The sequence below is a fragment of the Lepus europaeus genome, chromosome 4 (assembly GCF_033115175.1).
Source record: "Lepus europaeus isolate LE1 chromosome 4, mLepTim1.pri, whole genome shotgun sequence".
Classification (NCBI taxonomy): domain Eukaryota; kingdom Metazoa; phylum Chordata; class Mammalia; order Lagomorpha; family Leporidae; genus Lepus; species Lepus europaeus.
The window spans coordinates 129207293-129220242 of NC_084830.1; the positions used below are offsets into that span (position 1 = coordinate 129207293).

Below are 12950 nucleotides of genomic sequence, written 5' to 3' on the forward strand. Positions count from 1 at the left end.
TATGTAAGAATATTCCCCATCTTCATACTGAATCATAAGTGGCCTGAGGGCCCACTGACTGGGGACTGGTTAAATAAACCACAGCCCCCGAATTCCTGTGACACTGTATAGCAACCAGAAAGATGAAGCAGAGCCAGGATACCCACCTGCACAGCCCTCTAAGGCACTGTCAAGGCAAAAAATGGGCAGATGAACACATACATACTATTTTTGATTATATTTAAAAGCTTAACACCAAAATTTTGCATTATGTATTTCCCTACATATTAAATATGAGACAGACCAATCGCACAGAGTGGTCCCCCAGAAGGGAGACTTGATATGGAGATGTGGGTTTCAACAGGTGTTTGTGGCATCTGCATTTTGATGAATTCTTTGGGGAATTAAAATACCATAAGTTATGTTTTTCTTCACCTGCTTTTACTCTTTTCTGAAGTCTTGGCAAAGTGCATTGCGCTTAAAGGTGCACTTGCTCAGCCTGCTGGTCTACCCATTCACATTCAGATGCTCTCCCCTCCACACAGCTCTCCACAGGGATTATGTGATAGGGGGACAGTTTATTCTTTCTTTTTTTTTCTCTTTTTGACAGGCAGAGTGGACAGTGAGAGACAGAGAAAGGTCTTCCTTTGCCATTGGTTCACCCTCCAATGGCCAGCACGGCCGGCGCGCTGTGGCCGGCGCATCGCGCTGATCTGAAGCCAGGAGCCTGGTGCTTCTCCTGGTCTCCCATGCGGGTGCAGGGCCCTGGACTTGGGCCATCCTCCACTGCCTTCCCGGGCCACAGCAGAGAGCTGGACTGGAAGAGGGGCAACCGGGACAGAATCCAGCACCCCGACTGGGACTAGAATCTGATGTGCCGGCGCCACAGGCAAAGGATTAGCCTATTGAGCTGTGGCGCCGATCAGTTTATTCTTATAATAAGTGGAATTCTAATTTTGACAATTAAGTATAAAATAGAGTTGTTAAGGTATTACTTTAACCCAAATGCAGGTTAGAATACATGATTTTTAACTTGATCTCAAGATTTTCCCCTATTTTCCAGTTGCATACAATGATCATGCATTAACAATGTAATCAGCAAAAAATCTGATTTAGTGACCTCAGTGGAGGGGACCTGCCCGGATGCTGGGCAGGGTCCGGAGACATTTTTGCTTGTCGCAGCCACAGGAGTGGTTGCTCCTGGCACCTGATGTAAGGAGACCAGGGACACTAAACATCCTGCAGCACAGGCCCCACAAGCAAGGATGATGTCAGCCGCACACAGGATAAGAGCCTCTAATCTAATGTAACTATTTATGCTCCGCTTACTCTTTTCTTTGTCTCACTGATTATTTAGTGGGAGCAGAGGGCAGCGCTGGGCTTGTACCTGAACAATGAACTGGTAGATCATGACCAGGCTGACCAGCATGGAGATGTTGGCCAGCAGAGAGAAGACAGACAGGACCCGCAGGTTCCGGATGAAAACCAGCAGCACCAGGAAGGGCAGGAAGGCGAGCATGTAGAGCCGCGAGTCCACGGTGGGCGTCAGAATCACCGTCTCGTTGTTGTGGCAGTCACTGGTGGTCCCGTTGGCTGCTTCTATCACCTGGAGGGAAGGCAAGGAAGGAGAAGGAAAAGCTTCTCTAGAGGCCCAGGCCTTGGAAACAGGGGTGGCCCTAGAGCCTTCCTTGGGGATCTCCACGATTCTTATCACCAACCCGGCCCTCTGAGCCATACCTAAGACTGGAGGAGGAACAGACAGTCTGAAGTTTCTCTAGGCCCTGCATCTTTGGATGAGAATCAGAAAAACACACTGCCACGTGTTCAGTATTAAAACTTTAACTCAGGGGCCAATGCTGTGGCATAGCGCAAAAAGCCACTGCCAGTGGCGCTGGCATCCCATGTGGGAACCAGTTCAAGTTCCTGCTGCTCCACTTCTGGTACAACTCTCTGCTAATGCACCTGGGAAAGCAGTAGGAGATGGCCCAAGTGCCTGGGCTCCTGGATCCATACCAGAGACCCAGAAGAAGCTCCTGACTCCAGGCTTCAGATCGGCCCACTCCTGGCTGTTGTGACCACTTAGGGAGTGAACCAGCAAATGGAAGACCTCTCTGTCTCTCCCTCTGCCTCTGCTTCTCCCTTTCTGTAACTCTGCCTTTCACATACATAAGTAAATCTTTAAAAAAAAAAAAAAAAGTCCTTAATTCATTTGTTAACCAACACCAGCTTGGCAGGATCCCTAAATAGAAATTCAAATGCTGTCTCATCATTCTCCCTCTTTCCCTCCCTCCCCCTCTCTCTTTCAGCCAGGACCCTACCTGTTTAAAGTTGTCAGCTAGAAACACAAAATAGACACAGCAGAAGCCCAGCTGAGTGACAATCAGGAAGAAGTCCACGATGTGCCTGCAGGTGGGGAGGCAAAGAACACAAAGACCATTACGCTGGAACCCAGGCCTCCCAGAGGGCCAGTGTTTCCAACAGTGCCTTCCCCAAGTCATCACAGGCCCTTTATGGCAGGAGACAAGGATGAGCAGACCCCAGGAGTAGAGAACGGTGCCAGCGCCACATCTGAAAAACTGCCCTAAGGAAGAACTCTGCACACGCCCCACATCCTAGCAATCCCTCCTCCTACCCCCCCTCAGCTCCGCCTGGAACCCTTGCCTTCTCCTACCTGGCATGCATGTCTCAGCTGGAACAGCCAGACGAGAGAACATTCTATGCCCCCCAACTCTGAGTGCCAAGGGACTTCTCACCACACTCCCTTCCTCCTGGTGGATACCATTACTGACCTCCCATCCGCTGCACTGGCTTCCCTTCCCCAAGTCTTTCCCCTTACAGAGACTCCAAGCCCCTGAGGGCAAGGACCACGTCATTCACCCCAGGACACCGCCCCTCCCTACCTAGAACTGTTTGGTGCCACTCAGAAAAGACTGCTTCAATACGTGTGTTGGACAAATGAGTGAATCAAACACAACCACTGGTCATAAAGGGTCAAATCCAGAATTGTCTGCAGAGATCTTTCGGGCCATGCACTACTGATGGGGACACTGAGGCCCAGAGAAGGGAGAAGTCATATAGCACAAGGCCGCACAGTTGACCACCAGCAGAGCTAAGCTAGAACCCAAGTCCACCAGTCTAAGCATCACTCTCTCCACGGCTTATGCTGTCTCCCACACTGTACCTCCCTATCTGAAGGTCTCTACACTGCAGGACACAGCCTAAAGAAAAGAGGAAACCAGGTACCTTCCCCAGTGTGCGTGGTTCCGGAGCCAGGAGCTGGGGCTGGATTCTAGTCCATACATCACAGTATCCCCATAATCCACAAAGGGCTTGTTCAGTCTGGGAGAAAGGGAAGGAGACAGGAAGGGCAAACGTGTGGGTTAGACAGCGACAGCAGCAGGAGAAACGGAGCCACTGGGACTTGGCCAGTGCTCCCCACCCCCACTCCAGCCCTGACTAGCCTGGAGGTACCAACCCTGCAACGAATGTTCTCAAGGATCAGGAGTGCTAAGTCGACAGGACAGTTACTTTCACTGTAATCCAGTTAGCTGGTAAAGGCGTTCCAGTGGGTAAACGGTACCAAGCACACAGGATCAGAATGTGGTCCCTGTCTGTTGGACATAAGTACATGTGACAGATGACAGCAAGCCCTAAATGGACATAGAAATAACCAGGGAAAAGCAAGGCTGTGATCATTAGCATCCATCTTTGGCTAGTAGAAGAATCAAGAGTGATCTGCCTGAAGTGCTCACTTGGCAGGGCTGCCGACAGAACCCCGAAGGACAAGGGTCCCTCCGAGGCGGCTTGCAGGGTTCTCACCTGTGGCAGAAGTGGTGGGCACACTTCACCAGGATCCCCATGCAGTGCACGGCCACGATGCCCATCACCAGCAGGCTGAGGGGGCCCATCTGGGGACAGGCGAAGAGGGAGACAAGCAGGTAAGATTAGGAGGGAGCCCCACGGCAACCTGGTTTGCAACAATTAACATGCTGGTGAGATGCATGCGCTCCAGAACTTCTGGCCCAGCCTGGAAGGCATGATGGTGGAGATCAGCTCTGGGGGATGGGAGCTGTCTGAACCCTAGCTCGCCTTCCGCCTTCTGGAGGGTTAATCTTGTGCAGAGCGAGGGCTCCGGATAAGTCTGTTCTAACACTGTTGTGAGTCAGCAGGAGAGATGCTCCAGTGACTCTGCAGAAAGGGGAGATGGGCCGAGGGCTGTGGGGATAAGGAGACGCCATCTTTATAGCAAAGTCACAGAGTTCCTGACTGCTGGCCCAGCCCAGGCTCTTGTGGGATTTGGGTAGGAAACTTAGCGCTTGGGAGATCTCTCTCTCTCTCTCTCCCTCTTCATCCCCTTCTCCTTCCCTGCCTCCTTCCCTTCTCCCTCCCTCCCTCCCTTCCTCTCTCTCTCTCTCTCCTCCCACCCCCTGTTACTCTGCTTTCTAAATAAAAATAAATTAATTAAAAACTAAAAAGAAAGCTAAATGCTTAGCTAAGGACAGTTCACACGCCTCAGCCATTCTCCACTCTAACAGAAATCAGATTGGCTTTGGCCAGGCAACTGTGGGAGGTGAATCCTATGAAGAGGTATGATGCTCAGAGTTGGCCATTTAGGGGCAGGGCTTGGCGGGGGTGATACTGTGCAGAAAAATGGACATGTCAGTTACTAACTCATTAGCTCCATCATTGGTAGAAACTTCCCAGGCCATTTTATATTATCTCCATCGAAAAGCAAGCCCCAGGAGGGAAGAAATCTGATTAATTCACTGATATAGTCCAAGACCCTAGGATAGTACCTAAGGCACAGAAGCCTCTTAATAAATATTTTTTTTTTCAATTTGAAAGGCAGAGCTACAACAGAGAGGGAGAGACAGAGAGAGAGAGAGAGAGGGGAAGAGAGATCTACCCACTGGTTCGCTCTGCAAATGGCTGCAACAGACAGAGCTGGGCCAGGCCAAAGCCAGGAGACTGGAGCTTCCTTCAAGTGTCCCATGTGGGTACAGAGGCCCAAGGACTTGGACCATCTGCTGCTGTTTTCCCAGGCATATCAGCAAGTAGCTGGATGGGAAGTAGAGTAGCTAGGACTTGAACTGGCGCCCACATGGGATGCTGGTACTGCACATGGCAGCCTTACCCACTACACCACAATGCCAGCCCCAATAAAGATCTTTAGATGAATATCTTAATTTTGCTTTTTCTCAGCTGAATAATAATAGCAGCTTCCTTGTTTAAATTATTTAAATGAAGAAAATTTAGAACACAAACAACCATCTCCTAAAATGTGTTCTAATACTTCTGTCCTTCGAGAAGAACTCTTACCAAGATGCCAGCATTTTTCACAGCCAGAGGCAGCCCCAGGAGTCCTGTGCCAATGTTGCCTTTTAACAAGTGGATCAGGGTCTGAAACCATCTGAAGTGGGAAGAAAGAAGTCATAGAAATGTCAAGTTTGTTTATTAAGCACCAGGCACTGTACTGAGTACCTACCTGCTTTATCTCATTTGATTTCCACAACAACCTGATGGGATTTGCCAGATGAGGACCCAAGGTGGTCATATGGCAAGGAAATGGCAGAGCCACGGTTCAAACCCACCGGGTCTGAACCCAGGTCTCGTTTACTCTGGTGCTAAGACCTCCCTTCCCTGGGGCAATCCCAACTACCTGTTCTCACTCACTAGCTCTCTCTCTCTCTCTCTCTCTCTCTCTCTAGGAGAGGGTGGTGGGACTTCCCCAGGCACTCTACCCTTTGCTACAGTATCTGGGCCCTGTTCTAACCCCTGAGATAACCCCTTTCAATATGCCCAAAGCTGCAACAGAGGAGAGACACAGGACTGCGCAGCCAGACACTAGTGTGAGGGAACAGGGGAAATAAACATTCAGTCCCAAACCCTACAACAGAGAACTGCACTCAAAGTGAGTGGGGTAAAAGTCAGAACAGGTCAGGAGACCTTGGAGTAATGCCCTAGAGCTTTAGGGTTGAAGAAGTCCTCTAAGATGGTCACTTGTTTATCTTTCTGCCTTGGGGACAGGGATTTTCAGACTGTCCTCGATTAGCTACCAGGATTGCAAAGCTTTTATCCTTTCACTCAACAAGCACTACGCCTCCTGCATGAAACACTGTGCTGCCATGGGGTGGGGGGTGGGGGAGTAAGTATGAATCAGATATAGACTTCAGGTTCTAGAAATTAATGTCCCAGGGAAATGAGAAAACGCATTAACAGCCACCTATGGTGGTAAGAACTCTGACTTCAGAAAACCAAGCACAAGGCAGGCAGGAGAGCCTGTGCAGAGTGGACACCTGAACCGAGCCCAGCATCCGGGAATGGGCCCCCGGGAGGAAGACACCCCAGGTGAAAGGAAGGGCCTGGTGACAAGAGAAGTACTTGGGTTAGTGGGGTGTGCCTGCACAGGGAGTTTCTCCGCAGCGAAAGAGAACACATCAAACGGCTTGCAGCAGGAGTGGCATTGTCTTCAACATTTGCTCTGCTAGGTTATGTTCAGGACAAGAAACAGGTCAAAGGCAAACCAGTGTGTCTCCAGTCACTCAGGGTTTGGGCCTGGGCAGTATCTGGACATTCTTCTGCACAAAGAACCTAAATCCTTCAAAACCGGTAATTACACACATAATCTGCAACCCAAGAGAAACTGAAAGCCATCACCCTGTTACTCAGTGAGACCAGTAATCAGACCCCAGAGCACACTCTTCCTTGTACGTTCAGGAAGAACAATCTCTTCATCTTCCTACCAACCTTCTCAGGAAAGAGCAAGCAAATGGTACTGAGTGACAAGGGACCTGCTCTCCAGCACTATCCTCGGGAAGAGGACTGTAGGTGTCCAGCAGTGACTCCTACATTCTCAGCAGCCAGTGGCTGGGAGATAATAGGCCTATTGAATTTCCGTCTTGGCTACCTGTCTACCTGAGGCTTTTTCCAAATGCCCTTGAGCTGGGTTTCACAGAACACCAGGTCCCATAGCCCCAGCTCTGCCACTGCCTCCTTGGGGCAATTCCCTTCCCGCCTCTGGGGTGTTGTCTCCTCTGCAAAGTGCGGGACCTGGACTAGGTCAAGGTGATCTCCATGGTCAACGTCAGCTGGGAAACACCAGAATTCTAGGCACCTGGCCCAAGTTATTTCCAGTAGAGGACCCCTTGCTGTGATTACCCAACCCCGAGTGAGCATCACAATCAACTCTGCGGTTTGCAAAGGCGTCACATAAGCGTGCACTCTGCAGAGGGAAGAAAAGCCCACAAGTCCCCGCAGTCCAGCGTGGGCTCCCTCAGGAGTGCTGTTACACTTGCTGGTCTCAGGACTCCTTATGTGCTGATAAATTTTTAAGGACCCCGAGTAGCTTTTGCTTATTTAGACTCTATCTGCTGGTATTTAGTATATTAAAAATTAAAACTGAAAATTTAAAAAAAATTTAAGTAACAATAAAGTCATTACATGTTAATAACAGATTTTTAAAATGAAAAGTAACTCCACTTTCCAAAAAAGAAAATATGATGAGAATGGCACTTTTTTATTGTTGTAAATCTCTTTAGTGTCTCACTTAACAGAAGACAGCTGGATTACCTGATTCTACATTCAGTCTCTTGTTTTGGTTGAAGTATGTGCAGAAAATTTGTTCTCACAGACATGCAGCTGGAAAAGGCAGGAGCCCCTTATCTTACTTTAAGCACTATGAACGGACACTGAAAACTAGAGAACAATAAAGCGCAGTTCACGGTTACCATATCTACACGTGCTCTTCTGTGTCACTGCTATGATCTGATTCAAAGTCATTTAAAAACATACTTATTTTATTTTATTTGAAAGTTAGTTTGACAGAGAGAGAGAGAGCTCTTCCATCTGCTGGTTCACTCCCCAAATGGCCACAGTGGTCAGGGCTAGGCCAGGCTGAAGCCAGGAGAGCCTGGAGCTTCTTCCAGGTCTCCTACACGGGTGCAGGGGCCCAAGCACTTGAGCCATCTTTGGCTGCTTTCTCCCAGGTGCATTTGCAGGGAGCTGAATGGAGGTGGAGCAACCAGGACTCGAATCGGTACCTGTATAGGATGCCAGCTCTGTGGATGGCAGCTTAACCCACTGTGCCACAGCACGAGCCTCTGATTCCAAGTCATTTTAACACCAGGATCATCATCTTGAAAAGGAAGGAGTATTTTAATAGTGTCCTGGGATAAGTATAGTAATTTTTCATTGACATTACTCTAAAATACCAACATGTGATTGTTCCTTAAAACTTAGCTGCAGCATGGCAGCTGAACTTCTGTATGCTGTTATATCAGAAGAAGAGCGTGATCTTGCTCTTCGGATGGCTCTTCTACTCACATGAACTCTCCTAGCATTACATTTTGGTTATTTGGAATATATTGGTTCCCTGAGTTATAAAGATGTTACAAACACTAGTACCTTTCATTATACAACATCCAAAAAAATCACATCCCATTCTATCACCACTAGTCTCATCAGAGAAGTCTTCAATAGAGAGAAGCTGTCAAGTTCACAGCAGAGGGTACAAGGTTTGGCTTTGTATATTTTCCAATATTCCTTGAAATCAACAAATACTGTTGGATGTTTTTCTTCAGATAATGGCTTAATTTCTTTCCTTTTCAAGAAAATATTTGCCAAATACTCAGGTCTGAATAACCTACAGTTGTCTAGTTGTTCTTTCTAGTAAAAATAGTATCTTATGAACAAAAAAAAAAAAGAAAGAAAGAAAAGAATAAGAAAAAGAAAACACTAGTTCAGCTGAGAACTCAAATAATGGCTCGAGGTCATCATCTTTGGTATACAGAAGTGTTGTCACACGGAACATTAAAAGACCTGTACAAACGGTCACAATTCAACAAAATTAGTAATTTGTGCCATGAAGGACACTCTTGAGTGAAACACTTTTCTCTTTTGTGTGTACGTGACCTTGAAAAACACAAGCATGGTTATATAACTTGGAGCCACTGCCTCCGTTCACGTAGTGCCTGCAGCTGTACCCACCACTGCACCTGCCCCATCAGCGCCAATGTCAACAGAGTGAAAGACAAACAGTATCTCAGTGTTATTGTGAGGAGACGTCCATTCTCTGAGGCTCCTTGAAATGGTCTTGGGAACCCCCAGAAGGTTTGCAGACCACACTAGGCAAATGGCTGTTCCAGATCATCCAGAGAAGCCAAGTTTCTACCAGCTGGCTTCCTAGCCTGCCAGGCTGGGGAAGAAGCACGAAGGCTCTCACAACAGCTGGTCTTCCATGACTCAGAAGGGCACCAGGAAGAAAACTGGCCCAGCTCTGTACACTGAGACTATTGTCTGAACAGTCAACAGCTCACTGACACCAAATGTCAGGATATCACTTCATTGAACCATCATGGAAATGTCTGGGGTTTCCATCTGCAACCCCCAATTTGAGGTCTTAGAGAGCCTTTGAATTCCAGAAGAGCTGGGTGTGCAGTAGGCTGAGAAGTACTTCCAGGTACTCTGTTTCTTGGCAAACTATATAACAGGGTGAAGCAAATAGAAAAGGAACCCAAAACAAAATCTTGCCCTGACACTTCCTACATAGTAGATATCCACTTGGATTAGCGAGGTTCCCAAATCAACCTGTACTTTAAGCACATGTGGCATATTATGTACACAAATGCTAGTGTGGCTCCTGTGTCCCATGCTGTCACGTACTCAACCAATCCTCCAAGTTCTAGAGCAGTACTTTCCCTTGTACCACCCACGATGGTAATGCGATGCCTGTTGTCACCTACAGATAGGCTTTCCTGATCACCTACCTTGTAACAACAGTATCAGGGCAGGATGGGCAACTCAGAACAAAGACTACCCTGGAAAACCCAAGGAAAGTAACTTTTGATTTGTTCAATGTATAACAAACAAGGGAAAGCAATTATGGATTGAGAATTAATTACAACTCAATGAGATAAAAAGATATTCAGAATAGTTAACGGGCATGAATCAGCTTCCATGTGTCCAAAAGCTATGAGCTATCAGTACTCTGAATTTGCTAGGTGGGTAGTTTTGAGCTTTAGGAAGGTCTCTAAAAGTGAAAATCCAGGGGTGGGCATGTGGTTTCTGGTTAAGATGCCACTTGGGAGGTCTCTAGCTCATATTGCTGTGCCTGGTTTGAGTTCTGGCTCCTCTGCAGCTCATCCAGCTCCCTGCTAATGCAAACCCTGGGAGGCAGCAGACGATTACTCAAGTACTTGGGTCCCTGCCACCCACATGGGAGATCCAGATACATTTTCAGCTTCCTGGTTTCTGCGTGGCCCAGCCCCTGCTGTTGGAGGCATATGGAGATTAAATAGTGGGTAGAAGATCTCTCTCTCTTTCTCTCTCTCTCCCCTCTCCTTCCCCCATGCCATCTCTCTCTCTGTCCCTTTCAAATAAAGTGAAAATAAACAACATTATTTTAAAAAATAAAAACCAGACCCTATATGGCAACTATTGCACAGCAATTTGGATGCCTGAGAACAAAAGGAGCAAAAACTGGAAGGGAAACTACAGAGAGGGAAGGTTGGAAGAAGTATTTCACAATGATGAGCGTGACCCCCCAACCCCGAAGGGAAGCTGTCACGTGGCAGTGACAGTGTGTGGAGCTGCTTCTGCCTGGAGGACGCTGATGGGGTAGATAAGCTTAGAGCAGAGAGAGAAAGGGTGGGCCTCACTGCTGCCAGCTGTGTTCTCAGTTATCTTGTCCGTCAGCTACAACAGCAAGCACACAGAGAATCTGTAGCAGCATGCTATGGGAGAACTAAGCTTCAAAGCTGGAATCCTGGTGAGCAGAAATCAGCTGGGGGTGGTGAGGGGCCCGCCATGTGGACAGACCACGTGCCCTAGACCTGCGCAGTCCACGGGAGAAAACGCATCAGTGGAAAGCGCAGGCAGATGGAGCTTCCCCAGTGGTACTGCCATAGGAAGCTTCCCAGGTCCCCTGGGCAGTCACACGGTGGGGGACATGATTCTAGGACTGCTCAGTTACCCACACTCAGCCCACAAGGAAGGACAGAGAAGGTGCTAGCTAAGCTTGAGGAAGAAACAGAAGGTCTTGCAAAAGACAGGATGCTGGGATGATGAGAACTGTCAGAGGCCTGCTGAGCTTGATGGGTAGCTGGGAAACAACCTACCTTCCCACTTTCTAATTCCAGTGGTCAGCACCACCTGACCAGGATGGTGTCACTGTGTGGTCCTCGCATTTTTCTTATATCGGGGGTAAAGGAGGCCCAAACTCGGCCCAGGAGAGTCCTGGGTTTCCACAGACAACACTCAGCTCCTCCACAGGAAACCCAAAGTGAATCTCCTCTCCTCTACGAGGCCCTGAGATTGTTAAATGCACAGAGTGGCCCCCCTTCTTCCCGCCTCTTCGGCCAAATGAGCTGGCTACTTGGTGGCCGGAGCAGAAGTCTGGGGGGGCTTTGCCAAACTGGGGCTGGATGACACCTGGCTCTAATTCACACAACATCTTCTCTAGGAGCTTTTCTTTTTCTTTTTCTTTTTTTAAAGCTTTTATTTAATGAATATAAATTTCCAAAGTACAGCTTATGGATTACAATGGCTTCCCCCCCATAACTTCCCTCCCACCTGCAACCCTCCCCTTTCCCGCTCTCTCTCCCCTTCCATTCACATCAAGATTCATTTTCAATTCTCTTTATATACAGAAAATCAGTTTAGTATATATAAAGTAAAGATTTCAACAGTTTGCCCTCACATAGCAACACAAAGTGTTGGAGTACTAGTTATAGCATTAAATCACAGTGTACAGCACATTAATGACAGAGATCCTGCATGATATTTTTTTAAAAAAATGATTAATTTTCTTTGTAATCTCCAATTTAACACCAAGGTTGTTTTTTTTTTTCATTTCCAATTATCTTTATATACAGGAGATCGATTCAGCATATACTAAGTAAAGATTTCATCAGTTTGCACCCACACAGAAACACAAAGTGTAAAGATACTGTTTCAGTACTAGTTATAGCATTACTTCACATTGGACAACCCATTAAGGACAGATCCCACATGGGACGTAAGTACACAGTGACTCTTGATGTTGATTTAACAATTTGGCACTCTTGTTTATGGCGTCAGTAATCTCCCTAGGCTCTAGTCATGAGTTGCCGAGGCTATGGAAGCCTTTAGGGTTCGCCAACTTCGATCTTATTCCGACAGGGTCATAGTCAAAGTGGAAGTTCTCTCCTCCCTTCAGAGAAAGGTACCTCTCTAGGAGCTTTTCTTAAGTCCAGGCTCTTACTCAGCGCCAGCCTTCTGGGAGCAACACAACAGAGACAGCGTCGGACACAGACTGAAGAGTGACAGGCAAGGAGGGCCAGTCTCAGAACTGTCACGGCCCAATCTCCTTATCTTGCTTACTTTTATATTAGATATATCTATAGTGTATATATTTTTATATATACTATACATAGTATATATTATATATACTTCTATATATCTCACTTTCCACCATAAAGAGGGGATTGGTAAAATGGGGGAGGGGAACATGACCAAGAGAGATCTGGGAACCTGCACCCCACCCACAAAGGGGACAAGAAAACAGCTACTTACGTTGTGCTGTTGCCTTCCCCGAACCGCTGGTAGGAACCTGAGGAGAAGCTATTCAGGCCCTCCGATGGGCTCTCCTCGGGGCTCACGTCCGTGGAGCTGTAGTCGTGGTAGTCTTCGTTCCTGAGTCTCTGCGTGGACATGGTAGCTGGGGGGACAGAGCCACCATTAAGACTTCCGGCAGCTGGGGCCTTTAGCTCCAAGTCTAGGGTGGGCTCTGGGACAACGGTAGTCATGGTCCCCAGTGCTCACGGTGACAGCTGCACTAGGGATTAAGTATATAACCAGAGTGCCTGGTACCAGGAGAAATGGAAAAGGTGCAAAGTGCACAGGGGCCGGCCAAGCCCGCCTGGCTCCTGTTTCCCAACCTTCTCTGTGGGAGCCTCACTCATACAGTTTTTAATGTGTCGCAGTGCACCTGAACA

The 12950-nt window shown here is 47.8% G+C and overlaps 1 protein-coding gene across 2 annotated transcripts in view; it reads right to left on the reverse strand.

Moving 5' to 3' along the window:
• The window catches only part of SLC36A1 (solute carrier family 36 member 1), a 45894-nt gene that overhangs the window by 21424 nt on the left and 11520 nt on the right, over positions 1-12950 (reverse strand). For both annotated transcript variants that reach the window (XM_062188808.1, XM_062188809.1), the window contains exons 2-7: positions 12529-12673; positions 5299-5389; positions 3799-3887; positions 3223-3318; positions 2298-2382; positions 1367-1585 (exon numbers count right to left, since the gene is read on the reverse strand). In XM_062188808.1, the coding sequence (XP_062044792.1) occupies positions 1367-1585; positions 2298-2382; positions 3223-3318; positions 3799-3887; positions 5299-5389; positions 12529-12668 (720 nt within the window). In that variant the 5' untranslated portion in view covers positions 12669-12673. The remainder of the gene's footprint in view (positions 1-1366; positions 1586-2297; positions 2383-3222; positions 3319-3798; positions 3888-5298; positions 5390-12528; positions 12674-12950) is intronic.